The sequence below is a fragment of the Suillus plorans genome (assembly GCF_016647745.1).
Source record: "Suillus plorans strain S12 chromosome Unknown HD556scaffold_106, whole genome shotgun sequence".
Classification (NCBI taxonomy): Eukaryota; Fungi; Basidiomycota; class Agaricomycetes; order Boletales; family Suillaceae; genus Suillus; species Suillus plorans.
This window is the reverse complement of record NW_024537490.1, coordinates 106,925-133,361: the sequence shown is the minus strand read 5'-3', so window position 1 is coordinate 133,361 and position 26,437 is coordinate 106,925. Positions and strand designations below refer to the sequence as shown.

The 26,437-nt window shown below is 47.8% G+C and overlaps 12 protein-coding genes across 12 annotated transcripts; 6 read left to right on the top strand and 6 right to left on the bottom strand.

Annotated features, from left to right (window-relative positions):
* Positions 1–755: 755 nt before the first annotated feature.
* HD556DRAFT_1450528 (WD40 repeat-like protein) lies at positions 756–3,161 on the top strand (the record flags this gene model as incomplete). The annotated part of the gene is made up of 12 exons (XM_041307780.1): positions 756–877; positions 1,100–1,256; positions 1,308–1,357; positions 1,413–1,530; positions 1,557–1,916; positions 1,971–2,049; positions 2,099–2,124; positions 2,171–2,299; positions 2,354–2,522; positions 2,576–2,647; positions 2,695–2,971; positions 3,026–3,161. The coding sequence occupies 12 exons, from the start codon at positions 756–758 to the stop codon at positions 3,159–3,161; spliced, it is 1,695 nt and encodes a 564-aa protein (XP_041153148.1).
* Positions 3,162–3,356: 195 nt separating this feature from the next.
* HD556DRAFT_1435048 (uncharacterized protein) lies at positions 3,357–4,741 on the top strand (the record flags this gene model as incomplete). The annotated part of the gene is made up of 4 exons (XM_041305386.1): positions 3,357–3,398; positions 3,451–3,633; positions 3,687–3,810; positions 3,867–4,741. 4 exons carry the CDS (start codon positions 3,357–3,359, stop codon positions 4,739–4,741), a joined length of 1,224 nt encoding a protein of 407 aa, XP_041153147.1.
* Positions 4,742–4,797: 56 nt separating this feature from the next.
* Positions 4,798–8,210, bottom strand: HD556DRAFT_103893 (uncharacterized protein). Its single transcript, XM_041295960.1, has 12 exons — positions 7,800–8,210; positions 6,966–7,648; positions 6,794–6,909; positions 6,365–6,739; positions 6,303–6,314; positions 6,207–6,251; positions 5,969–6,157; positions 5,532–5,918; positions 5,280–5,482; positions 5,113–5,229; positions 5,022–5,061; positions 4,798–4,970 (listed from the first exon to the last, which is right to left on the bottom strand). The coding sequence occupies exons 1-12, from the start codon at positions 8,105–8,107 to the stop codon at positions 4,854–4,856; spliced, it is 2,592 nt and encodes an 863-aa protein (XP_041153146.1). The 5' UTR covers positions 8,108–8,210; the 3' UTR covers positions 4,798–4,853.
* Positions 8,211–8,811: 601 nt separating this feature from the next.
* HD556DRAFT_1314114 (uncharacterized protein) lies at positions 8,812–9,542 on the top strand (the record flags this gene model as incomplete). The annotated part of the gene is made up of 5 exons (XM_041300883.1): positions 8,812–8,851; positions 8,969–9,027; positions 9,094–9,207; positions 9,256–9,423; positions 9,525–9,542. 5 exons carry the CDS (start codon positions 8,812–8,814, stop codon positions 9,540–9,542), a joined length of 399 nt encoding a protein of 132 aa, XP_041153145.1.
* Positions 9,543–9,964: 422 nt separating this feature from the next.
* Positions 9,965–11,380, bottom strand: HD556DRAFT_1249502 (DHHC palmitoyltransferase-domain-containing protein; the record flags this gene model as incomplete). The annotated part of the gene is made up of 7 exons (XM_041298854.1): positions 9,965–10,052; positions 10,111–10,362; positions 10,419–10,519; positions 10,580–10,702; positions 10,754–10,788; positions 10,837–11,202; positions 11,257–11,380. The coding sequence occupies 7 exons, from the start codon at positions 11,378–11,380 to the stop codon at positions 9,965–9,967; spliced, it is 1,089 nt and encodes a 362-aa protein (XP_041153144.1).
* Positions 11,381–13,422: 2,042 nt separating this feature from the next.
* Positions 13,423–14,476, bottom strand: HD556DRAFT_1249524 (uncharacterized protein; the record flags this gene model as incomplete). The annotated part of the gene is made up of 5 exons (XM_041298855.1): positions 13,423–14,033; positions 14,086–14,142; positions 14,197–14,260; positions 14,316–14,367; positions 14,421–14,476. The coding sequence occupies 5 exons, from the start codon at positions 14,474–14,476 to the stop codon at positions 13,423–13,425; spliced, it is 840 nt and encodes a 279-aa protein (XP_041153143.1).
* A 253-nt stretch (positions 14,477–14,729) lies between these two features.
* Positions 14,730–16,786, top strand: HD556DRAFT_1421174 (uncharacterized protein). Its single transcript, XM_041304483.1, has 4 exons — positions 14,730–14,958; positions 15,014–15,162; positions 15,214–16,374; positions 16,443–16,786. Exons 2-4 carry the CDS (start codon positions 15,105–15,107, stop codon positions 16,532–16,534), a joined length of 1,311 nt encoding a protein of 436 aa, XP_041153142.1. The 5' UTR covers positions 14,730–14,958; positions 15,014–15,104; the 3' UTR covers positions 16,535–16,786.
* A 283-nt stretch (positions 16,787–17,069) lies between these two features.
* Positions 17,070–19,943, bottom strand: HD556DRAFT_1279387 (cytochrome P450). The gene is made up of 11 exons (XM_041299272.1): positions 19,358–19,943; positions 19,265–19,308; positions 19,125–19,206; positions 19,001–19,071; positions 18,932–18,946; positions 18,586–18,881; positions 18,474–18,532; positions 18,382–18,421; positions 18,090–18,328; positions 17,745–18,038; positions 17,070–17,697 (listed from the first exon to the last, which is right to left on the bottom strand). The coding sequence occupies exons 1-11, from the start codon at positions 19,751–19,753 to the stop codon at positions 17,545–17,547; spliced, it is 1,689 nt and encodes a 562-aa protein (XP_041153141.1). The 5' UTR covers positions 19,754–19,943; the 3' UTR covers positions 17,070–17,544.
* HD556DRAFT_1421149 (uncharacterized protein) lies at positions 19,937–21,486 on the top strand. Its single transcript, XM_041304482.1, has 5 exons — positions 19,937–20,298; positions 20,363–20,451; positions 20,499–21,046; positions 21,098–21,279; positions 21,338–21,486. Exons 1-4 carry the CDS (start codon positions 20,141–20,143, stop codon positions 21,161–21,163), a joined length of 861 nt encoding a protein of 286 aa, XP_041153140.1. The 5' UTR covers positions 19,937–20,140; the 3' UTR covers positions 21,164–21,279; positions 21,338–21,486.
* On the bottom strand, positions 21,179–22,052 carry HD556DRAFT_103596 (flavoprotein). The gene is made up of 5 exons (XM_041295947.1): positions 21,910–22,052; positions 21,744–21,857; positions 21,563–21,691; positions 21,339–21,510; positions 21,179–21,280 (listed from the first exon to the last, which is right to left on the bottom strand). The coding sequence occupies exons 1-5, from the start codon at positions 22,030–22,032 to the stop codon at positions 21,195–21,197; spliced, it is 624 nt and encodes a 207-aa protein (XP_041153139.1). The 5' UTR covers positions 22,033–22,052; the 3' UTR covers positions 21,179–21,194.
* Positions 22,053–22,166: 114 nt separating this feature from the next.
* Positions 22,167–23,324, top strand: HD556DRAFT_1450519 (uncharacterized protein; the record flags this gene model as incomplete). Its single annotated transcript, XM_041307779.1, has 1 exon — positions 22,167–23,324. One exon carries the CDS (start codon positions 22,167–22,169, stop codon positions 23,322–23,324), a length of 1,158 nt encoding a protein of 385 aa, XP_041153138.1.
* Positions 23,325–23,952: 628 nt separating this feature from the next.
* On the bottom strand, positions 23,953–26,176 carry HD556DRAFT_1249499 (cytochrome P450; the record flags this gene model as incomplete). Its single annotated transcript, XM_041298853.1, has 11 exons — positions 23,953–24,105; positions 24,154–24,447; positions 24,499–24,675; positions 24,783–24,830; positions 24,883–24,941; positions 24,996–25,303; positions 25,353–25,367; positions 25,422–25,492; positions 25,551–25,632; positions 25,688–25,731; positions 25,781–26,176. The coding sequence occupies 11 exons, from the start codon at positions 26,174–26,176 to the stop codon at positions 23,953–23,955; spliced, it is 1,647 nt and encodes a 548-aa protein (XP_041153137.1).
* Between the last annotated feature and the right edge of the window lie 261 nt (positions 26,177–26,437).

Here is a 26,437-nt window from a genome sequence, read left to right as displayed (position 1 = left end):
TTTTTTTTTTTGGTTGGTTTGCTCTTTTTTTTTTGGTTCGTGCTCGTCGCGTTGGTTGATTCCCCTCTGCAAACAATCTATTCACACCCACTGCTCCAACATCAATCCACTTCTTAATACCTTATTTCCTGCTTGTTCTCATCATTCCCCTCTCTTTTCATTCATGTTTTCAAAACTCCACATAGAAAAGACCCTTGCGAGGGTGTTATACATAGATGCGTACATAGGCTAGGATCAGGTTATCTTGACGTGTAGGAAGTATCTTAGCTAGTGTTTTCGAGTAATTTTCTTTCCTCCCTTTTATTTCTGTCGCTCTTTGGTTCCGATTCCTTTAGAGTAAACCTCTCCCCCCCCTCTCTCGGTGCCGTTGCTATCTATCTATCTATCTATCGAGTACGCACGTGCGTAATGCACTGTTATATAGTAGTTGTATCATTCCCTCGTCGATATCGTGTATGTAGCATTGTATGCTTTCTGCTCGCGCTCGTTATTCATCGCGATCGACAGCTGTTCTCGAACTTTACAGCCTGGGTTAAGCGCTTATAAGCATATTTAAGTTTAGTACAAGCTGCTTATCGTATCCACGGAACCAGTACCACCACATCATCGACATCACGCTGACCTCCAACGCCCCGTCCGCCCCGCAACACCCGAGATCTCATAATTTTAATATTGATGGTTCTTCGATTCTCGACGCGATTGAATTTGATGAAACGACGAGACCACGCACAGGAACAGGAACACGAACACGCATCATGCACATGCGTCGTACCTTGAACAAGTTTGGTCCGACGGAATCGTTGACTTCACGATCTATCCATCTTGCAAGGAAGGATGCGTTGAGGAAGTTTTATGAGTGTGGGTTTTCGTATTCCAGGTATGTGTATGTGTCGTCATGCTTCGATGTGTGAATGTCCTGTGTACGCGGTGCAGGTGCTGCGCGTGTCCTTCGTGTGTATGTATCACATTTATCATCGCGCGCATCACATTAATATCATAATATCCATTATCGTAACTTGAGTTTAAGCATTGCATCATGCATGCCCACCCTACTGCTCATCACATATTCATAATAGCATCTAACGCCTACCCCTCACAGGAAACTAACAGCCCACAAATCATGCGTCAACTACCTCGCCTTCTCAAGGCACGATGGCAGATGGCTCGCAAGCGCTGGAGACGATTGTCGCGTGTTGCTTTGGGATTTCAGTCAGGAGGATGTGGTATGTCCAGGGCATGCTTTTGCCGGGCCTATGGTGAGTTTTTTTTTGTCCATCGTTTGGTCATCGGTGCTTATGGCTGGATAGGGAAATGTACTGGCGCTTGATTTCTCTGCTACGAATCAGTATTTGTATAGGTAAGGATTCGTATCATGTCGTGTGTTGTGTTACAGTGTTGATCAGCTGTTATAGTGGAGGAGCAGATGATGTTATTTTGAAGTACGATGTTTCGACGTTGCGGGAGGTTGGTAGTACTAGTATTGGTGAGAGGGGTTGGTCGTCTTCCGTTGAACGGTACGGAGATCACGATGTAAGCACCCACTCACTTTTTATGAGACTCGGAATGACGTCAAGGAGCATAGGATAGCGTCCGAGCGCTTACATGCCATCCATACGAAGACGAGATATTTATCAGCGCTAGGCACGTTTTATTCCAACTCGCCCGTATCCGAGTCTAAATCGGCATCTCACAGCGAAGACGGAAAACTCGTATTGCATGACAGCCGTGCTGGAGGCAGAATGAGCGCGGCGCAGGGGACGCTTCAACATACGGCTGCATTCACAGGCGTGCAACATCACCCTGTTATGGAGCATGTTTTTGCGACGTGCGACGTGCATGGGCATGTTTGTCTCCGGGATACGAGGATGACGTTTGGGCCGTTGTCGAGACGGTCGAATGATGGGATCGTGAGAGTGGTATGTTTGTCTCTGGTACTGCTGCTATAGATTGATTCATGAGACGAGTGATAGTATAACACGAAGTTGTCGAGAAAGTCGGCGGGTTATCTTAGTAATCCAGAGAGCAGCAGTTTGACTTTTGATCGCGATGGTGGGTTTTGGACCACAAGTTGTGTCGTGCTGCTTCATACTCTCCCTAGGAAGCAAATTAGCCGTGACGTTCCTTGTAAGCTTTTCCCCTCCAGTTTCAGGTTTTTCTTAGCATGCTCTAGCACTATTTCCCAACGATATATGACATGTCAGATCCACATCCCCTGGCTATATGCACAGGTCGTAACACTCCCGATGGAACCCCTATCTCTCCACCCCAACGATCATACACCAATTCATGTACGATGAAAGTATGTCACTTCGTTTCTTCGCGTCAAGATTGCACCTCAGCTCACTGCGTCTAGTCAGGCGCTTTCGGTGGTCCTGGCATGGATGAAGACAATATGTACGGTGCTGGGTCTGATGATTTCAGGGCTTATGTATGGAGGATTCCTCCTTTGATGACTTTGCAAGGGCTTAGACAGGAGATCACCCCTCATGACTGGTATGCCCGCGAGTGGCCGGATACTGTAGGTGAGTGTGCACAGTCATATATCCGGACGGGATGCCTGACGTGCAAGTACTAGCGTTTGCGGAAGGCAAGTGGGAGAGCAGATACGTGCCTTATGAAATATCGATGCCATTAGCGAGACTGAATGGTAATCATCCTCAGTTTAGGGGTTTTATTGCTGACAGTCAATTGAAGGGCATAAATCAATCGTAAATTCTGTCGCGATTCATCCGTCCTTGCTACATATCGCGACTTCGGGCGTCGAACGACAAATCATACTTCATAGCCCTACGCCTTCGTCGCCTGCTGTTCAAAATCTCCTTCCTACTCCACCGGCTGTGAGGATGCTTCAACCACAAGATCTAGCAGCGCAAAGAATGTTTCTACGAGCACTTTTTGGGCCACATCCGACACTGCATGAAGATGTTGAGGATGATGAAGGGGAGAATGAGACGATCTCACTTTTTGATCAGTAAGTCCCAATATTGTCTCGGCACGGCCTTTTTCTGATACTTGACATGGATAGTATTTTGAGAGCAGAGGGTGAAGCAGATGTGTTTACAATAAGACGTTGGGGAGAAGATTCAGCAGAAGATTCAGAAGATGAAGATGAGACGATAATCGATGACTTTGATACCTCTCTTTCTGATAGCTCCCTATAATTCGGTTCAAGCGATGATGGCAGTGCACTATGGATAAGCGCCTTATTCTACCACAGCTTATTTCCATTCCGCGATGAAGAAGCTAATAAAGCTGTTCCGGCGCTTTGTGTAGACACGTGTGGCGTACTGTGTTCCCTATCTGGTTCATCGTCCCTCTAACCCTACCGCCATCGTGAATATCGATTTTTGCGTATAATGCCTGTGTACGACGTTAGTATTGCACTTTTAGGCTCCGATGTGAGTTTCAGGACCGCTTTGTTGACGCTTTGACAGTTGATTGCCAGTACAGCTCGAAAGACGCGTCCGCCAACACGCTGGCGCCAAAGAATCAGCTTGGGCGAAAGCTGGTGTCAAACCTGGTTTTCAAATATGGAGGGTAGAGAACTTTGCGATCGTTGATTGTAGCGACTGGGTGGAACACGAGAAGAAATATGGGACTTTCTATGACGGCGATTCGTATATTGTTTTGCATGTGAGTGGCGACGATTGGGATTGGGACATGAGAGGTTCTAACTCTCCATACAGACGTACCAGCCTGATGGCAAGAAGGACACCCCGCTCCGATACGATCTGCATTTTTGGCAAGGAGAAGATACGATTCTGGATCAAGCTGCCACAGCTGCATTCAAGGCTGCTGAGCTCGAGGAACGTACGTCATCCTATCATACACTCCGAGCATGAATGGATGCTTAGAGCACCCATCAGACCTCGGAGGCAACGTGACGCAATACCGCGAGATCCAAAACCACGAATCCCCTCGATACTTATCCTACTTCCCCCACTTCATGATCTTGCATGGGGGCGTATCGACGGGATTCCATAGCGTGCTCACCATGTTGCCTGAAGATGCAAAGAAGATGTACACGATGGTCACGACGCGTGGTAAGGTGCTCAAAACACGGTCAGAGGACGGGAAACAGCTTATAGTGCGTGAAATACCTCTCGAGGGGTTGGTTATGCGCCAGGCGATTGTCTACGTACTCGACAAAGGTCCACTCTATTGGCAATTTAACACCAAGAAGAGTACCGCTTGGGCGAGGTACAAAGCAGCTGAATATATGATGTACTTGGGACAATGGAGGGTTCCTCAGGCTAAATTTCAAGTGTTTGGTGAGTGCGTTAATCGGCTGAGCTGTGGTTCCGTGCGTATTAATGATAACTGTGCAGATGAGGGGACTCCGGACCAAGCAGAGTTCCTTGAAGCAGCGGGAGTCACTTCTCCTGTATTGGACGTACCGCTAGAGACTCCGGTCGATCCCCCGGCATTATACCGACTGAACGGAGACGTCGATGGCTGGCAGGTCGTCGCTGTCGCTGTACAGAAAACTTCACTTCAGTCTGATGGTGTTTATATCTTGGACGACCATGCATTCCCGGCGGTCTACACTTGGCTAGGGAAGAACGTACCAGAGCCCCGACGAAGACTCGCACTACAGTATGCTCAAAATTACTTGAATGATAAACGTACCAAGGAGGGAGAGCATGTGCAAGTGGCAACTACGTTGGTGAAGGTTAACGAAGAAGCAGAGCCAGCTTCATTTTGGGAGGTATTGGATACGAAAACCGAGGGAGTGCCCTGATTGGATTTGTGACAATGGGACAATGGGACAGTGTGCATATATGTAGCTATGTAGTATTACAGGTGTCGATGTGTCCAAGAATTCATAACAGGATTCGTGTGGCCTGTGTACTTCATACGTCGTAAGCGATTCTTGCGCTCGTCCAACAGTAGGGGTAATTCCGTTGGTACCAGTTGCGTACACTCCTCCTTTCAGAAATACGAGGAATGGTCGCGTATGATCCTCCAATCTGATAAATGTAATAAGAGAATGTGGAGAATAACTCAGGCAAGACACATACCACCACATTATGAGATTCATCGAAGAAATCAGCGGAATACCTGAGTGAAGTACGTTGGTCAGCTAGTTATACGAGAACTTATCGTGCTTACCCCGGATACAGCGTCGATGCTACAAAGCCATCGTACCCGCCAAAGATGGTGGAAGTCCACTCCCACACCCCTCCATTATGTCCCTTCCCACCGTGCTTGCTTCTGCCGGTAGTAGCCCTAATATGAAATGATTAGTAGTCTAATCATTCACGGGAGAGTATACGTACGGGACGGGATGCCAGTTCCTAAATCCAACGTTGGCGCCCTCTTCATACCCAGAGGAGAATTTGTCAAGGAAGAGTCTCAATTCTGGTTCAGTCGGGATGCGTCCGCCCTTGACACTCGCATACACTGAAAGATTCTCGTAGCAAGTAAGGATTGGCCAGTCCCAGGCGATCTTGATGGGAACTGGACCATATAGTGTTCGCACCTGCAGTGTGTTGAGATTAAACGCGGAAGCTAGGATAAGTGCGCCTTACACAGGTTTCTCCATTGCGATCCTCCCAACTCGCGGGGAACTTGACTCTGCCTTGTCCGACACCCTTGTAACACTCGTAAAAGTCTCCATTCGTCACGGGCCGCCACTCAATACGGAATGCTTTGACTTCGACCTGTCTAGTTGGGCTTTCATTGTCCCACCCAAAGATATGACCAGCGACATCGCAGCGTTTCGCAGGATCGGTGTCTTCTGCTTCAATGTCGTTAATGCCAAGCGTGACAGTTGAAGGACCTATTTCAACGGTTGCTACAGCAGGTTTGGGTGCTCTTTGCCATTGCGCTGCAAGAAACTCCCAGTGGGGAGGAGAAAAGTCGGGTGGAGGAATCGTTCCCGTCCCTGCGCACTGAACTAGCATGTACAAGAGCGTCTTGAGGCAACCTCAGCATATCAAACCAACTTCCAAATAGGCAACGTTACCTCGATATGCAAACCTTCATGCTCGAACGTCATGAACAGGACGCGAGCCACCTTCCTAGTCAAGGAGATCTTGCCCTCAGCAATATCGCTATAAACCTTCCTAAGGCGCTCCCTGACACGATTCCTGAAGGCCAGAATACTACGGAGTGATGGCCAATCGTCATCCTTTGTGGGAACAACTGAATGAGGCTAGGGATAGGATTAGGCTAGACGAATGAACGAAAATAATAAGGCGAACATGGTTGCATTGTGTTGGGTCGTCAACATTGGGGTCAATGCCTCTCTACAATCAGATTTAGCTGTACCCATTCTCAGGTATATGATTACTTTGTACCTCGAAAATGTACTGCAGATGAGATATGAGCCGCTGATTACCTGTTTCGAATTTGAACTGACCTTGAATTCCTGAGGTTCGGTATGAGGTTCGTCAAGAAGACGAGATAAGTGGATGTCAAGAAAGGTTGGAATGTGACCGAGATAGAACAGACAGATGTGCCTCAAATCAATCGGCTTCTGGAATAGCATTGCAGGAGGTATCATCCGCAGCGTGACGAAGTCCCAAGCAGTCCACATGTCGCTCCAGTCTTCTATCGAGGGTATACCGAACTTAGTGGTATGGTCAGGCACCACCGATGGCGAGTCTAGTAAAGGAAATGCGAATGGCGGACGTTCTAAAAGCCAAAGTGAATAACGTCCCGTGTTATCCATCCACCGCTGGATGGGCCGCACTTTGCCTTCAGTGAACAGCGTGTATATGTCAGCTTCCGAATACTAGGCTCGCTGCTCGTGAGTTATTCCCCACCTCATTCGAGGTGTGCAACGTACTTTGTGCGATATTTCCATATTGACAAGTTCGCCTTCCAAAAATTGAATCGGCCTGGGCGCCATCGGGGGGTTAATGTCATGCGTACGAGTGCACCTATAGTACGCTTCATGACAACCTAATCCAACAGGCTACCTGGATTGGTCTTTACTCGCACTGACAAGAGGTACTTACGTTTGGATTCGTTGTAGGTGTTCACATATTCCCAATTTTGTTCCGCGAACATAGACTCGTCTCCGAGTGCCCTCCCAGCGGTCTTCAACCCATTCAAAATAAAATCTCGAGTATAACCTTGAGGGTCGTTGTATGCAAGTTCAATCTCTTTGCGACCATTATCATGGTCCAAGCCAAGAAGAAGGGTATCCCTGCCGGGCTCCAATGGCAACGCTCGCAGAAACTTGGCGTCTTCTCCACGTTTGAAGTTGCCTAACGAGGAGCCGAGGAAGAGCAAATGTAAGGGGGTCTGGATATTTCCTGGTGTAGACGGAGATGTTATCTCAGTGTCAGACGAATCAGGGAAAGAAGATCCTGTCGAGGCCAGGGAGAAGTCCCGGCAAGTGCTGTCGAGCTTGTAAGACCCCAACGAGAGTGGCAAAGCGTCGTCTGTAATGCTAGGTTGTTGAAGACCACCTTCTTCTATGAATTTGACTCCATCATCGTATGTTCCAAGCATGCCTTGCGCCTTTATCTTGCCGACAAGCATAGAACCAACTGCAGATTCGTGAAGTTCCATCAAAGTGCGCTTGAGCTCACGTTCTTCAAGATCAAGCGCGTAGTACGTGATGGGTACAGCAGGCGGGACGACAGGGACGAGATTGGTGAGCGCATGTAGAATGTGGGAAGTCTTGCGCAATGCGCTATAGTAAAAAAATTGTCAGCAGTTGTTCCAACGCTGAGAGTGTTGATGACATATTCAAAGTGTCATGTGCACTAAGGCCGAGTCATTACTATGACCGCAGCGGGCAGGCGGAAGGAGGCAGCAGAAAAAAGTAAAGAGTCAAAACTCACCCAGCCCCAAGCTCAAGTACGACCTCTTCCAAAACAATACCTCCAGTATGCTGGTGCATGACATCCACAATTTGGCCAGCATGGTCTTGGAGAATTTGCTCCTCCGCACCGAACAGATAATATTCTGGTGCTTTGGTAGTGATATTGTCGTATAGCCTTAAGCCGCGCTCGTCGTATAGAATCAGGGTGGGCAAGGTCTTCTCATTCGTGGCAGTCATTAATCCTCTGATAGCCTGCGACTGGATGTCACTGGCAGCATCGGAGGACTTGTCATGGAGTCGAACATCGACAATCTGAAGAGTGTTCATGGTGTTGTGCTGTGGGCAACAGATGTGGAAAGTGACCGTTGGGGATCTGGAGGACTAGGATTCCATGGGACATTCCCTTTATAAGTCGTAGGCCCATGATGTATACAGGGATTCGAGTGAGTTGCGTTGGTTATATAATAATTGTCTTAGAGACCAAATCAAAGACGTGGTAGCAGCTTGCAAGACATCGCCTTTCTCAACTGGCCACTAGACTGTATGAGTATGCATGAGAAAAGCTCGTGAATCAATGGAGTGATAAAAGACGGTAAACTGTGCACCTGTGCGCTTCATTGGGACCATTTCGATTACACCTGGTTCAAGTTCGACGATGATGGATACGTATTGAATGGAGTAGCCATACCTACCATACATACCAGCTTCTTCATAATTTGACTTGTCAAATAGCTGAGCTACTGATCCGCAACTTGGGTAGCATGCCGCACTGTGGCAAACACCAACGTGCCAGATAGACAGGCGACGACATGTAGGGTCCTATTAATTAGTTCGGAGGGCCAGCGTTTATGCCTCAACTAGATTCATGCACATGTTACACGATGGTACACGGGCGTATTACTTATTTCCATGTTTTGAAATCATTACTGGTACACTGCAAATGGAAGGTGTGAGGCACAGAATAGTACATAGAGCAGTGACGCACCTCAGCTAAAGGTTTGAAAGGGGGCCTTGACTTCCATCGTATCACGATGGCAGACTCGGCCAACAGCCAACTTCGGTCAACCACTGGTTCGGACACTTTGCAATATCTCACTCAACTCTGCTTCAAATGATATTCTGTCCAACCGCATATCATCGTACACCGTGAACTTGAATAATTGAAATTGGTCGAGAAATGATTTTTAGGTGTGACAGAGCCAAAGTCTGCTTGTCACCAAGCCGAATCTGCCGTAGCGGAGTTTCAGGTTTGCCGAACCACTCACCATTAGCAGATTTGTGCTCATAGGGTCATGCCATACCCTAACTTCAAGCAAAACGCTTCAGGCTTCCAGCGCGAGTCGCGGATTCAAGAAGCCCTTATTGGAGTTCAAGGAGGAATGTATAAGAGCTCTAGGGCCGCAGCAAAGGCTCACCAGGCTCACCAGGTGAGATCGGGGATAATGTGCTTCGATGAACTCACATCTTTTGTTTAGGTTTCTTTCCAAACTCTACATGATCGTGCAACCGGGCACCACCAATCAATTCAAAGTGCTGCCAGGAAGCGCCGACTGTTAAGCCCGTCACAGGAAGCTGGATTACTGATTGGTGCCGCCTCAACTCAAGTTTTACCACTCTTCTCCATGCTCGTGCTTTACAAAGGAGTAAGTAGGTAGTAGGTGGTGTGTAAGATGATAGATCCCATGTCTTACACGCCACCTACTTGCACCTTTGCAGCACCTTCTTTTGTACCACACTGTCTCAGTCATCCTACCCCTCATAAATTTACACCAGTTCATAATGCACATTCAATAAAACCTTTTTAATTGTTTAGCTTTTAGTTAGAGTCATGAACGCTACGAAGCCTGTGCACTTGAAGGCGATGCCGAGCGGAGCTTGTGTCGGGCGGATGTGACATTGTGTGACTGTCTGAAGTTCCAGAGGCAAAAATATTTTTTACGGGCCCAACGGCAGAATCGCCGATGTTCAGCTGCGTCGGAAAATTTCAACTATATGTATAGATATGACAATGCATGGGTGTCACTGGGAAACATCATTTCCCCTGCAGTAGTTTGATATTCTGCCGGATTCTGCCATCTGCCAGGCAGAATTACCACTAGTTCTGCCAAACTGGCAACACCAACGGGCTTACCTCTCCGCAACATACTTAATAAAGTGATATATACCGAGTCACCCAATTCTATTTCAAGCTTCTTTCTCGAGGCGGGCCGCGAGCTGGGATAGCATCTCTTGTGAGCGTGGATTGCGTGGAAATGACCGCCCATCACCATTCCTGCATGGATCCACTCGTTGAGTTTGCCAAAGAAAGGTGGTGCATAAAAACGACTCACACAGAGCCCCCAATGAGAAGCAGATAAAGCCACCCTCGCGGCTTGCTCCATCCGAAAACTTGCGCCCAGTTTCTTCGCCATCCGACGTCGTACATGCGCACGAACCTATGTGCATCACGGACCACTCTACGTTGATTGTATGATAGCTCTTCTTCCATTGGAGGTTCAGACAACTTCATGGACACCGGTAACGGAGGAATATATCTCAATAACAAGAATGGTGACAGAGCTTCAACAGTGGTCTGGTTAGTGCTACTTTGCGATTAGCGCACGGAATGATAAGCCTAAAGGTCATGAGTTTGACTTACGTGATGAGGTAGACATGGTATACCAAGAAGGAACCAACAACCAGAGTGAAAATCACGCCAGCAGCGGCGAGTAACAATTCATGAACGGGAGTAGACTCGTCCTGCCAGTGGACAGTCATATATGAGTTGTCAATTCAGTAAGCGCGTCCAAAACTCCTTACCGGCACCAGAAGTGGGTTATCGAAAGACCACCAGACTGCAGATATAGATATAGTAGCGACGTATGCGGAGAAGGCAGTGATGCAAGTCAAGAAGTGAACGAATGCTGGGTATGTTCTATGTCCCTGCAAGTGAGACTTTATAAAGGCATACCGCAGATTTACTCTATCACTTACGATACATTTAGCTCCGAGCCAAGGACAGTGATGATCTAGGATGGTAAGCCTGTAGCGTATTTGCCTGAAGTGTATAGACTCACCCATCTTCAAAACACAGCGGCCACATACGCTGCAATGGTGCGCACGCTCCGGTTTAGGTACCCAACATTTCCGACAAAACTTGTCAGGACTACAGTCGTCGTCAGTATTCTCCATGGTCATCAAAGCTTCTGTGAGGCCCATATCTTCAGTTTGATGGATAGGATCGTGGTCGGAAGCGTCCATGTATACTGGACCGGGATCACGAACTACGCAAACCATCAGGGAGGCGAAGGCGAGGAATTCGAGGGTAAAAGTGATCAAAAAATGAACAACGAAGGCGGTGGGCTTGTTCAATGTGAGAAGATAGTGGTTTACGAGTACAATGAGCAATGAAGGATAGGGAGCTACCATGAGGAAAAGTAGCACTGGGGATGTTTTGAGTGTGTCAATGAAGGAAACCATGGAGTGCGAGGACGTACAACATAGCGGTAGGTAATGATACCAAGTTCTCCGGACCTCTGAATCAAAATCGTCGTGTTTGAGGGAAGTGTCTTGTCCAGAGGTATCTACCTCGAAGGAGAGTAAAGGCTGAGGCCGTGACATGTGAAACGAATGGCTGGAAATTATCCACGGACTTTCGTCGTAGTACCGTGCCTGGCTTCAGACACAGTAGCTAAGGGTATTTAACAATGCAAAAAAGTGGTAGTCCCAGATATATGATAACACGAAGAGCGGAGGCGGTTCAACAAGCAGTGGCACGGCGGCCTGCCAGGGCACTGTTCGTCACCTACTACGTATGGTACTTTCGTCGCTACTAACCGCATTAATATGATATGCGGCAGTACGTGAGTCGTGACTACTGAAGCTTGAAGCTCAAGTACTGGTTACAAGACTAAATACTTCAAGGACGTTCGTGCGCAAGGCACCAGACATGACCCATTCCTACGAACTTGCCAAAGATCCAAATGGCCTCCAAAGGTAGCGAGAGTCACTTGTGCCAAGCTTGGGAACTGGCTGCAATGTCGTATCATGATTTCAAATACATGACCTCCTCGTATGCGGCTGCGTATTTCGGTCACACCTACGCGTAGTTCGTGTACAATTTGAATAAGTCTATGTCCATTGGTCCTACTAATCAAAAATGGACAAGCAAAAATCAAATTTTATGAACAAGATTAGGTCTAGCTATGAATGGCTCAGTACCAGCATAAGTGGATGCGGCAACATGTTTGGGACGTACTGTGGAAGTCCAACCAATTCCCCATGGATGTTGATGTACCAAGGTTCTGTACAATGATATAAATCTTGCCTCAAAGCAACCTTAAAGGGTATTCAGTTGACGCTGCCACATTTGAGCGTTACGGATAAACTCGTAGATGGTTGATTAAATTTTAATCAAAGGGTTCGTCATGCAAGCGCTGTCACCTTGAACTGCCGATCTCGAAATTTAAACGTTAGAGGTTTTCGCATTGTATCCCCATGGTGCTAATCCACATAAATCAACAGAACGTCGGCGATTCATCAAACTAAACTCACTCATCGTAAGGACCAAAATTTCTCTTCGTGCGTCTGGAAAGCCTCTGCACACTCGGCGAGGGTCAAATATCACAATGGACGTGCGTGCCCACTGGTGGCAAAGAGAAGCCAAGTACAACCAGTGTCGACAAAGCCGGGAGCCGCGCGGCCGCCCAAGAGCTTGATAGTATCGGTACCGTTTAATACCCCAGTACTTCGCGATCGCCGAGAGTAGGAAAAAAACATCAGGTTGCTACGCAATCTACCTGAGGCAGTGAGACGGGAGAGGCGGCGGAACACGAAGCAGTACCAAAAATAGCTTTGAATGGGCGCAAAAGGCACATGAGGGAGTAACGAGTCCTGACGTTGGCTGTCATGGAGTAAACGGAGGAAGCCTATTATACAGCCTATTCCAAGCCACGTCAGTACACTGATATGGAAGAACAGTCATGATGTATCAGACTCACTTTCTCACCTATCACAACACACTTTACCGTTCTTGCACGAATGCAAGCTCCACGATTGTCTCCGTTTCCGGGCGAAGCAACTCTCTAACTTGGCCATAGAGCGAAGTGTTTCCCTCATGTCGTGCACGGCTCTCTCGATTGTTCACGTAATTGACAATGGTTGTTGGGGGTGATAGGAGAACCCTAGGCAGATGTGTTCGTTTCCTCATCATTATGCTAATGTACGGTGACCACTGTGTCGGTGTATCCAGACTGCGATGTATCAGAGGCTTCCTTCCAGATCTAGAAAGTGATGAGGCTTACTATTCAATCACTTCACATATAATGCAGACTACTGGAGGTGACCAGACGTTGTAGGTGCATTCCCAAAACGAACGGCATGCAGCACACGAAGGCAAGCTCGTTCTTCAGGAAGATGCAGAAGAAGGTCGAATAAACATCAGAGGAGAATCCAGCTTCCGATAAGGCTATAGAACCAGTCGCCCATGAGCAAGATGGATCTCGGTTGAAACTCAGCCTGAGATACAAGAGAGTTTGTGCCATGTGCCCCAATGTCCTTAGGACACTCTGAGGCCGCAAGTTATCATAACCATTCTATCGTACACTAGATGAACATCAATACAAGTAGTAGCGGTCATCTGACCTTACAGACGATCCATCTTCCTACTGCCCCTTCCTTCGGCCGAAGGTGTCTCGGCATCGCCCATCCATCCACTCCTGCAAAGAAAGACCTGATCCAGACGTCTGCTCGGTTGAAAGCAGTAAGCATTTGGCCATCCAAGTCTGAGTCTCTTCTGAAGCTGATAGCTCCCTGTATGCACTGCGCAGCACCGCCCACGCCTTATCCCTTGCTTTGCTTCTCAGCCGTTCCACCAGCGCGTGCACCGCATCTTGTGATAGACGGACCAGCTCGTCATTTGTCTCGTCAGATAATTTGGAAACAGAAAGGAACTGCCTGTATGCATCGTGCCGTGAAAGTGCTTCGACCTTGATGTGGTTAAGGGTGCGGAGGCTTGTTGCTAAATTTGATATCCATGAATATGCTTCTGATGTCCTATCGAGCACATTGGGCGAGAGGCACGAAAGATGTTCAAAGTAGGTCTTTTGTGATGGATATCCTGCGATTAAGTGGTGAAGAAGCAATATCAGCACCGAGCTGATTGGAGGCTGGATTGATGCAGAGGTGTAGAGTTCGGGCAGGAGGTGAGAGAGAATAGAGGATGTCTGGATTGGGGAGTCGAATAGCGAGGAGAGGCAAAGAGAGGTTTCGTACACTGTAGGATATATAAACAATAAAAAAATTAATGCAAGATCAAGTTGGCATACCTTCGATTGCAAAGGCATCCCTCCGCTTGGACGCGAAGATTCCTTCTCTAAGCTTTCCTGTGGAGTAAAGTTTGGAATAGATTCTTGGTCAAGAAGGAACGCGAGACTCACGAAACAAAATTAAGATGTTCTCCTGCCCATCCTTCGTCTGCTTCTCTGTCCAGAACTTGTGTAGCTGTGATCTTCATGATGCCTCATCCCGGATGCCATCAAGCACAGTGCACACCCACCTTCTCACCCACGAACACTCTGTACTGTTCTTGCACCTTGAAATCCTTCAAGCTAGCACCTAATAAAGATAAGCTCTAAGAATGAGTCAAGGGATGTGGTCTCACGCATCCCCGCCTTGCTCGAGTCCGCTACTCCGGCTAACTGATGCAATATGTTCCATTTGGATGTGAGGCGTGGGTTTTGGATCCCTGACTTGAAGAGAAGTGTTCACTCTTCCATGAGCATGTGGTTTCCCCCGCGGGCGGCCCCTGGCACCTCCACGGGCTGTTCTCATGTTGGTTGGTTGTCGGTAGACTGTAGTAGTACACGTAAAGTTAGGTTAGTGGGAGAAAAGTCTAATAAATATTAATGTTGGTTTGTTTGGATCGAAGCTTTTGGTAAATAAACTGTCAGTAAAAAGCTTAGCTAAAGGCGACTAGGTCACGCATTACTCAGCTAATGCTTGCACTACTGTCAGTGAGAGCCTGCATTCAATCATTGCGCCGCGTCCTGTTGGTTCGTCGGTCGGCCAGCCTATAAAAGCGACTCAGGCCACTTCATTCCTTGCTTTGCATCCGAGTACCGGGTATACTTCAGACTCGGCACAATCCCCATTATCTGCTCCTTCACAACGTCTAAGTATAAGACCCGTAACCCGTGCCAGTGAGTCCTATAGCTCTTTCGTGTTTTTTGGAGTAAATATACACTCTGGGTATAGCTTTTAAATTTATCGCAGAGTCTCACACCGTGCCACTGATCAGCTGGGTGACTGACCCGCTCTCAAACACAGTCATACTACTCCGCATACTATGAGCAGCGACGACGGAGTAGACGCGTCTGGGTCGTTTTCCGCCTCCGTTGACGCGAGTGAGCAGTCCTTGAAACTTCGAGGCGTTCGCTAACTGCGGTGTCGTCCAGAGGCCAACATAATCAGAGATGGTGATAATTCTTCACTCATCGAACCTTGCAGCAGGCATCCCGTCACCTCACTTTCACTTTTTCTGCCAGCAGAAATCCTAGCCCTGATTTTACAGCCAAGATGGAAGCGGTGCGAGGATAGAGAAGTCTGGAAAGAGATAGTGGATGTCTTGCTCAACTGCAGTCTTGTATCAAGAGCCTGGTACGAGGCTGCAAGAGCAGTTCTGTACCAGGATATTCGACTGTCTCGAGTCAACTCCCTCCGCCTACTTCTTTGCACCGTGCGCGAGAGGTTCGGCGGCTATTGCCCTGCTCATGCTCTGCAATTCATGTATTTTTCGCCCCATCGGCGTAACAAAAAGCAGCCCAAGGAGTATGCGACACTCGCTGGGGAGATTGTTGCGTGCTGCCCGGAACTCAGGTACCTTTCAGGAGATTGTGGCTCCCTGTACTTCACCAGCAACATGCCTCTCCCCGAATACCCATATTTGAGGGAACTCAAAGTATCTGGGCAGGACCTCTACCTCATTGCCCCTCTTTTATCCCGTCTATGCAATCTCGAGTCCTTTGAGATGCTTCAGAGTCACAATGGGGACGATCTCCTGGAATACTTTTCGCCACCTCACTTCAAGCTTTTGACTTTATCGATATCTCAAACAGAGTTGTCTCCTGGCCTGTGTAAATGGCTCGAACCAAGTTTAAAGAGCATAAAATGCTTGGAGGTGCAGGAAATAGGGATGAGCCTGTCCCACTTGGCCAAGGTCATTGGAGGTCTTTTAAAGGAAGTCCACGTCAAAATTATGGTCGATTCTATAGCGGACAGCGACTCTGAGACTATCTCAGCGTTATTTTGGTTCGCGGGCTTGCGAAAACTTCGCATTGACGGATCGAAAATCGACAAAGAACGTTTGCTTGATCTACGATTGTCATTGGAGACATTCACATTCTCTGAGGACATATTAAGCATGCGTACTGTGCTGGCGCTGCTACGTATGAATTGGCAACCCTCCTTACGATCGCTGGACGTTTATCGCATGCCAATGAGCATTTACTTCTCCGAGCAGTGGATAGCTACGGCTGCAGAATATAGGGATGAGCTACACAGCACATGCGCTGCTCGCGGTATCCAGTTGAACTGGCTCCCTCAGAAGAATGATACCGGTATGTAACTAAGGACGATTTAAACAACTTGACCTAATATCAACCTTCGAATCCTGTTTACATTACAGTGTCACCACTTCCCTTCATTGATTCTGAATCTGAATTTCACCACCAGGATTGCCATCCGATACAGCGCTATACAGAGTTCACATTATATTAAGCTTACATGCCTCTTCTATCTGAATATATTTTTCAAAGAGCTCAGGCTGCAAAATATTCGAACCCGCCAGTGCAGTGCAACAATTTATTCATACCGACGAACTCTCAAAAATACTCCAACAACTCGCGGACGAAGCAACATTTCCCTCGCAATCTCGACCTGAGTATCTGGTCCATCCCGCATCTCAAACACGAATTTCTTCACGAGATCCGAAAAAACCGCCTATATTGCAGTGGGTCATGTTCAACTGGCTGACTCATGACTCCGAACTAGGTATTGCACCATCAACGTTGCAACCATGATACCAGAGCGAAAGCAGAAACATGACTCACTGTCGCGACGTGCCGCCCAGGCTGCTGGCTCAATTTTCAACCAACACGCAGGTCCAAGCTCCATTCTAAGGCGCGCAGGTGAATCGTGTGGTTGAATTCTGGTGGCACAACGAGGACCTGTTTATACTCACGTCGTTCACGATACAAATTATGTTTTCGCAGCAATCTGCATCTGTTTTGCAAGTTGATGCCAGCGTGCCACATGCACTGACAGACATAGATACTGTAAGCAACAACAGCGGTGAGCAAGGAGAAACGCTGTACGAGGTGATATGTGATATTCTGGGGATCTCGAATGATGTCTCTGACTCGAGGATGGGGGAGACGACGATTCGCTTCTATTACCCTTCGTATACTTGTGAGCACGATTTTGATTGATCTGGCAGAATTGTTATTGCTATCAAATGATAGAAATTTCAGTAGAACCTGCAGGAGCGTGTTCAATTGATTAGGACCATTGTATAGTCTATTTTATGTGAGTTCTGCAAAATAAATTACTAATTTAAACTGTTACCTTACAAGATTCTACAACTGCCGGTAGTAAAGCAAAACTCATCTTGCACTCTAACCGCCTGAGCATGATACACAGCTATACAAAGTCCACATCATGAATAATGTCCCCTTGAATAAAGATCTCAGGCCGCAAAATGTCTGAACCCGCCAGTGCAGTCCAACCAGTCATTCATACCGACGAACTCTCAAAGGCACTCCAATACTGTCCTCTCCAACAACCCGTGGGCGAGGCAAAATTCCCCTCGCAATCTCGACCTGAGTATCTGGTCCATCCCGCATTTCATACACAAAGTTCTTCACCAAGACCGATAAAACCGCCTATATCGCAGTGAGTTATGTCCAACTGGCTGATTCGTATCACTCACCTTGAATTCTGCAAGCGCAAAATCTTTTCCAAGACACGTCCTCGGGCCGTCGACGAATGTCAGTAGATGCCTATGACCTTGGACTTCCTTGGCCTTCCCACTGATACCATCCTCGGTGAGCCAACGGTCAGGCTTGAATTCTTTTGCGTGAGGTCCCCAGATGGCCAAAGAGCGATTGATTGCCTCGATTGGGATGACGAACAAGGATCCCTTCGCTACAGATATACTGTCCGTCATTTTCCCGGACCCCGTACACACGGGTTCACTCAAGGGAATCACGTCATCTACGCGTGCCTGTAGATCTACTTTCAGAGTCTCTATGGACAGACAGATAAGTGTACTCACAACACGACTGAACTCCACTACCGGAGGATGGAGTCGTAGAATTTCGTGGACAACCGCATCCAAGTATGGAAGGTTGGCCTTTAATTGGTCATATGTCGGATCAGCACCAAATGTAAGCAGTTCCTCTCTGAGTCTGGTTTGAACATCGGGGTGTCGCGACAACTCGATCAACGCCCACTGATTACTACGTGAATAGCGTGCATAGAGGTTATTGAACAGTGAACTTACCGTAAGACTGACTACCAGCGAAGAGTCAGCTAGTATAATGGCAGCGAACAAGATATCAACTCACTCGACGTCGTTTCGTAACCCGCGAGAAGTAAGACTTTCATCTGTAGGATATCAGCTTGCAAATATTGGCTGTGATAAATTGTCTCCACACACCTGAGCCAATACTTCGTCCTCGGACATACGGAGCTCGGCATCCTGATTTTCAGCTTTGACTGTGATCGTTGCGTCAGTCAAGGAACCACGACGAATCTCTTGGAGAGCGTACTCAGCAGTCCGATGATGGATTTTTCTTCTTCTGCCTGTTTCTCCCGGCGACTGCGAACCAACAAGTCATTGGATATTTCACCCATAGTGGCGTTGAGTTTCTTTATCAGCTTTACCCGGCTATTAGGAATCTTGGTAACGATAGGAAACGCCGAAGCGAGCAGGAAAAGAACTTTGTTGACTGCTGAGGCCTTTGGTTTGTTTCCGAAAGTATCAAAGACTTCCGTAACGCTGGCATGCTTTCCGTCGAGTGAGCCAAAATCATGGGAGAAACCAGCAATGCCAATCGTATCCAAACTGCTACTGTGTCATTTTTGAAGCTTGCATGAAAAATATCCATTCCTTACGAAATATGATTCATCCTTGAAGTCGTTCTGATGAGAAGTGCGAGGTGTGTATGCTCAAAAGCTACGCACCAGTTTTGAACTTCAATGACAGCATTCCCATCTTTGCTCGATTGTAGATCGGTATCCCACGCACTCTTTACCTGTAGAGTTTGAATATCAGATGTATTAATTTTCTTAAATTACAAATCCTTACTTTATATGCTGAATCATAAAATACTGATGTGAGTTTTCGAATAGCTGCATTACTAAACGCCGGAGTAAGGGCCTTCCGCTGCCTAATTCGTAATATTTTAGTTGATCAGTTCTGGCGCGAGGACAAGATATAGACACCACCTCCTGTGACTTTCCCCCTGAGACCATAGTACCCCCCTGCCAACCTGCCAAGAGATATGCAATAGACGATATGAGAAGAGGACATTAACATACCAGGTTCTCTATCAATGTCAGAGAAAGGGGCGTCTGTACATAGGTCCATGATTCTCGAGCATAAAAATGTGCGATGGCTCTTGGGTCACTTAGCACGATCCTGGTCTGTCCGAGGACTGACGGAATCATGTACGCTACCCCATATTCCTGAGCCCAATGTTCATACATTGTAGCACTGTCTTTAGATGAGACGAGGTCGTTCGAAACACCATATACGAAGCTGGTACGAGGTGGACCACGGAGTTGAGTGGTCCTGAATCGCCAGCGAAGTACCCTTATTACTTTGACGAAAGCCCACAGTGCTGCAAATGAGCAAGCGACATTGAATGCGCCAACCGAACGGACGGTTGACCAGAGGCTTGATGGAGAGTCAGGTATAGCGATAGAGGCCTTCATTGTAGTGATTTAAATTCAAGGTTTCATCAGATCCGAGTTTATAGCCAATTCTGCGGTGGCGGCATGTCTGAAGCTTTGACGAAACTCACCGGCGCCCATGACTCGCGTCAGCTTGATAGTCTAGATATAACAGGGCCGCAGTTCTGAAGTACCAAGTTAGAGTCACACTGCGTACTTGCCCGGGTACTTGAAACTGACTAAGCATCGGAGGTGTAATTACTGCGACAACTGTCACTGCGTCAGGGTCACGCGGTGCTCCGGATCTATCGATTGGCAGGAGGGTTCGCACCGTGACAAGGCGATGGGTATTTTTGAGTGGGTAGAAGAAAAACCCACGGACAACGGTAAACAAATGATCAACAAGGTATTTACCCATCAATTTCGACCATGACCATAGAGCCGCCCTTAGATACACCAGACAATGTTTCCCACCAAAAAATCATACAAGTTTCCCTGCGAACAGGTCCTCCGACAAGGGAAGAGTTGCTCGCGTACTATCCAGCGAAGTTCACATGGCACCAGCTCAAGACCTTCGTGAATTCTGGGTACTTGTATTTCACCGCCAGTATCAACAAGACAGGCGACGCTGACTCTGCAACGTTACAAAAGGGATCTCGGGCTACTAAAGCGTGACAAGGCGCTGCAAGAAAGATATGATGCGTGGTCTCCAGATATTGTAAAAGAGCACGGTTCAATGGGTGGGTAATGTAGAGTCAGCATGTAGAGTTCGCTCAACAGTCTGAAGAGAACTACCTTATCAACCATCGTCTCCAATGGGGAAAGCCGGATACCCTTTCGCTCTTACCCTCAGCACTCGATGGCGATACCAGACTCAAGGACGTATCCATCTCACCATCCAAATCTAATCAGCCCCTCCTAGACACACCCGAATATTTTAAAGCTGATATCCCGTTCGACTCGGAGTTCATCAGTATCATTCAGAACTCCTGGCCTTACTCCGTCCCTATCGAGATCGAACATACGCTCATCTGGTCGCGAGTACCTATCTTCCATCCAGATCTCATCCCACCAGCAGTCGATACACAGATTCAACAAGATGGCCTGCGTGGGTTTACAGGCAACGACGAGCTTCCACCCTCACCGTCCACCCTACCAGAATGTTTGCCTGCCCTAGCGGAGTGGGGAATCACAATGGACAAATTAGTTCGCAGCCCCAGGGGCAGTCCAGAGATCGAAGAGATGGTGAGGAACGCTGGAAGAGAAATAGACGGTTTTGTGAAACGAAGGTGGGTGGAGAGGGAATGGGAGACTGCATGGTTTGTCAACCCCCCAGTGAGTGAACGAGCCTTTGGCTACGCTGCATCAGACGCTGAGCATTTTCAGAGGCTACAAAGCGTTCGTGGACTAGCACATATACATGTATTCGCGAAGAAGAAGGAATACTTATAGATTAGACCAACATTAGACATAGAATACAGTTTCATGATTTGTTGTCTTTGCGAACGAGTTTCATTTGATCCACCACTATCTTCACAACATCACGCCATTCCGTCATAGCACCGAGTCCTTCGAAAAAGAGCCAGTTTATCTACAATAGCAAGAAATAAAAGCCGGGATCACATACCAACGTCCCCACACGCAAGATTTTTTCCGATTGGCCCGACAACTTGGTAGCCCACGACATCCCGGACGACGTGTAAATGTTCTGCCGTGAGCGGATGCTCGTACATGAGCGTATTCATCGCCGGGAATACGTAAGTCGGTGTCGTAGGTGCCAGCGCACGAAGCAGAGAGGTCTAAGCAAGAGGTTTGCCATCAAGCACGATATGAATACACTGGGAAACATACCGCGAGATTGTCGCAGAGTCCGTGTGCAATCTTTGAGAGCGTATTCGCCGAGCAGGGAGCGACAAGAACAATATCAGCCCACCTCCTCAACTCGATATGCAGGATCGGATCTCCAATCTTGTATGACCCCTGTCATGAACGTTAAGACGGCCAAGCTTTTCTGAAAAGCGCGTGTATTCACCGACCACTCGTCCTCATCGGTCCAAACGCGGGCGCCTGCATTGACGACATCTGCAGGGTCATAAAATGCGAGCGACTCTTTGGTCGCGACCACTTCTACTCTGACATTTTGGTACTACGTTGCACACAACATGAGCAAGAGCAGGATTCCAAGAACGGGGACAGACTTGAAGAAGCGCTGAGACGATGAGAGGAGCTTTGATAGATGCTACGCTGCCAGTTGTTATGAGCAACACATGGACATGATCTGGGAGGCGCTCTGTTTCAGCAATAAATTGGCGAGCCACCATGGGTGAATAGTAAACGCAAGTTGAGGGTGAAATTATTTATTATTACAAATAATCTTGCAAGCTGTTATTTATTTATTATATCAGTAACTTATAATTAATCCTCTCCAGTCGACCGCGTGAAGTTTGAACAGATCATGAAGCTGAAGAGCGGTAAACTTTCACTTGCCAAAACCCGTCGACAGGATCCCATAGCTTCTTCGCCACATTTACCAGCCGAAATCCTGTTTCACATCTTGATTTTACAACCGCTAGTGACACAATGGACTTGCCCTAACGCCTGCAGAGAGATGATGAATGTCTTGCTCAGGTGCTGTCGTGTAGCAAAAGCCTGGTGTGAGGTCGCGAGGGAAATTCTTTATCGGTGTATCCCACTGACTCAGGCCAAATCTCTTCGCCTGCTTCTGCGCACGGTGTTCAGCGAACGCTTTGATGGCATTTGCCCTGCTCGTGCCCTCCAGTTCAGCCCTCGTTTTCCAACTCCCAGGCCTGACGACATGCAGCTGAGGGAATTTGCAGAACTCGCTGGAACGATTGTTGTGCGCTGCCCAAATCTGATCTACCTGACAGGAGATCATAACTCCCTGCGCTTCACCAGCACAAGGCTTCCCCCCAAGTACCCATTTTTGACGGGGCTCAAAGTATCTGGGCAGGACTTACAACTCCTGGCCCCTCTCCTAGTTCAGCTATCCAATCTCGAGTTCTTCGAGATGCACCAGAGCTATGGTGATGGCGATGCCCTCGGACATTCCTTTTCGCCGCCTACCTTCAAGCTTTCGAACATATCGATATCTCAGACAGCGTTATCTCCCAGCCTGTGCAAATGGCTATTCTCATCCAGTTCTCAAACCATCGAGTCCTTGGAGGTGCAGGAAGTAGGCGCAAGCTTGTATCATTTGATCGAGGTCATTGGAGACTTTGTGAAGAAGCTCCACATCAAACAGATGTTTGATATGATAGTAAGGAGCGACTTGGATGCTATCGAAGCACTGTCTGGGTTGCCGAGACTGCGAAGCCTTCGCATCGACGGACGGGGTTTCAAAACAGAACCTTTGCTCAATTTACAATCATCATTAGAGGCATTCGCGTTCTCCAACGCTGTCGCGTGTAATGTCCAGGCCCGGCTGGAGTCGGGTTGGCAGCCCTCCTTACGGTCGCTAGATATGTACTGTGGGCCCGGGTTATTGACCTTGTTGCCTTGGATTCCGACCACGACTGAACAGAAGGAGGTTCGTGAGCTGGCGATGGCTTGTGCCGTCCGCGGTATCAAGTTAAACACGATATTTATATTCTAGGCCTCAGTGATCACCAGCATGTAGATCTCTGAGAAATTCCTTACGCATTAACGGCGTGTGTCTGCATGCGGCTCCAAGCTTTTATCTCGGGACTTGCATACATTTTAACTTCGGGCGAAAGAACGCTGGCCTTGATGTCGGTGTTTATTGCCTTCCATACCATGTCAGTACGATGTGCAGTTACCTGTCTCAATACCATAGTGTGATTACTTTGCAGCATCCTGGACGGTTGTATTGACAATCGATTTTTGTGAAGCGCGGGATGTTACTAAGTAGCTCGAACTTGAACTTGGGGTCTGAACCCACTCGCAAACGAGAAGTGAACGTATTCTATCATGTTGGGAATCGGCTCGATGGAAGGTAGTGCTTTGTATTCCAAGTATTTAGTACAAAGTTCCTGTGTTATACATAGCCCGAGTGGCAGGTGCCTATGTATGGGTACTATGAGCGGCAAAATTTCCAAGCAAAGTGATCAAATTAATATTCCACGTCACCAGCCTTTAAATCCATCGCGTATCCAGAGCTAGACGTTGCCCATATTACATCCCTCTTCTGATCTCAATACGACGGTTCCAGTAGGGGATAAGTGACGGAAAACAGAGTAAACTTGCTAGTACAACACAACCGATCATTCATACCGACGAACTCTCAAAGGCACTCCAGTACCATCCTCTCCGGCAACCCGTGGACGGGGTAAAACTCCCCTCACAGTTTCGACTGGGGCATCTGGTCCATCCCGCATCTCAAACACGAAGTTCTTCACCAGAACCAATAGAACCGTCTGTATCACGATGAATAACATGCAAACTGGCTGATCCGCATCACTCACCTTGAATTCCACGATCGCAAAATCTTTTCCAAGACACATCCTCGGGCCATCAACAAATGTCAGCAGATGCCTATGACCTTGGACTTCCTTGGCCTTCCCACCGATCCCGTCTTCAGTCAGCCAACGGTCAGGTTTGAATTCCTTTGCGTGAGGTCCCCAGATGGTCGAAGACCGATTGATTGCCGCGATTGATATCGTGATCAGTGTCCCTTTCGCTATAGATATATTGTCTGTCATGTTGCCGGACGCCGTGCGCACAGGTTCGCTCAAGGGAATAACGTCATCTGCCGCTGCCTGTGGACTTAAAGTTGTCGTGTCTATTCACATGTAGACATGCACACTCACAATACGAGTGGATTCCCTCACTGGAGGATGAAGTCGTAGGGTTTCATGGACAACCGCATCCAGGTAGGGGAGGTTGGCCTTTAATTGGTCATATGTCGGATCAGGGCCAAAGGCAAGCAGTTCCTCTCTGAGCCTGGTTTGAACATCGGGGTGTCGTGATAGCTCTATCAGCGCCCACTGATCAATGCATGAATAAAGTGCGCAGAAGTAATTGTGCAATAAACTCACCGTAAGACTGACTGTAGACGAAGAGTCAGCAAGTGTGATAGCAGCGGGCAAGGAACTGACTCACTGGATGTCGTCTCATAACCCGCGAGAAGCAAGACCTTCATCTGCGGGATGTGAGCTCGAAAACCATGGCTGTGATGCATCGTCTCCACGGACCTGAGCCACTACTTCCTCCGCCGACATATGAAGCTCGGCATCCTGACCTTCAGATTTAACTGATCACCACATTAATAAAAAAAAAACTACGATCCACATCTCGAAAAGCATACTCAACAATCCGATGAGGGAATTCTCCTCGCCTACCTGACTGATATCCGCGTCCTTCTCCCGGCGGCTGCGAATCAATAACTCGTTAGATATTTGTTCCATGGTTATGCCAAGTTGCGTGAACATATTCTGCCGCTTGTTGGGGATCTTGAGAATGATAGGAAATACTGATGCAAGTAGGAAAACAGCTTTGTCCACTGCTGAAGGTTGGTTGCTTCCGATGGTATCAAACGCTTCGGCCACGCTGACGCGCTTTCCATCGAGCGAGCCAAAATCATGGGAGAAACCAGCAATGCCAACCGTGTCCAGACTGATGTTCCGTCAGTTCGAGGCGTCAATGACAAAATATCTTCGCGTACGATATATGGTTCATCCTTTGAATCGTTTCGATTAGGAACGACACTTGCTAAGTCAGAAAAGCTACGCACCAGTTCTGGACCTCGATGACCGCATCGTCATCTTTGCTCGATTCTATAACATTATCCCATTGTCCTTTGGCCTGTAAGGTGTGGTATCAAGTTCAGAGATGAGACATTTCTCGCACCACAAATCCTCACCTTGTATGCTGAGTCATAAAACACCGATGTGAGTTTCCGAATCGCCGCATTACTGAATGCTGGCGTGAGGGCCTTCCGCTGCCTAATTCGCAGGAAGTCAATTAGTTGCTTGCGGAAGGACAAGAATTGAACAGCACCTCCTGTGGGTTTCTCCCTGGGACCATAGTAACCCTTTACCGATCTAACAAGAGATATAAAAAAGACGAGGTAAGATGATGATGTTTACATACTGATGACTCCAGAAACGCCAACGTAAGGGGTGTCTTCACATATGTCCATGTTTCTCGAGCGTAGAAATGTGCAATAGCTTTCGGATCACACAGCACGACATTAGTCTGCCCGAGGACGCTCGGAATCATATACACTACCCCATATTCCGTCGCCCAACGTTCATACATTGCAGGTCTATCTTGAGATATGGCGAGGTCGCGCGAGACGCCATATACGAGGCTGGTACGAGGCGGACCCAGCAGTTGAGTCGTCTTCACTCGCCAGCGAAGCATCCTTGACACTTTGACAAGGACCCATAATGCAGCAAATGAACAAGCAACGTTAAATGCGCCACCCGAACGTACGGTTGTCCAAAGACTTGATGGAGAGGGTACAGGGATGGTAAATAGGTTCATCGTTATGTTTGATTCGAATTGGGAGATCATTTATAGGTTGCCGTTTCTACTCGTTTCTATGGATGCTGATAACGGCGTGGGCTACGAAGTTGAACGGCTTTGCACAGGACTGTGCCCAACTGCGCTTGGAGCGGTGTTTTTCGTCATCAGGGATTATTCATAACCGAAACTGTGTCTGACTTAGAATAAGATTGTGAGCACTACTTGACTTGGTATAAGATTGTGAGCGCTACTTAGACCTCAGGCCTCAGGCCGCAGGCC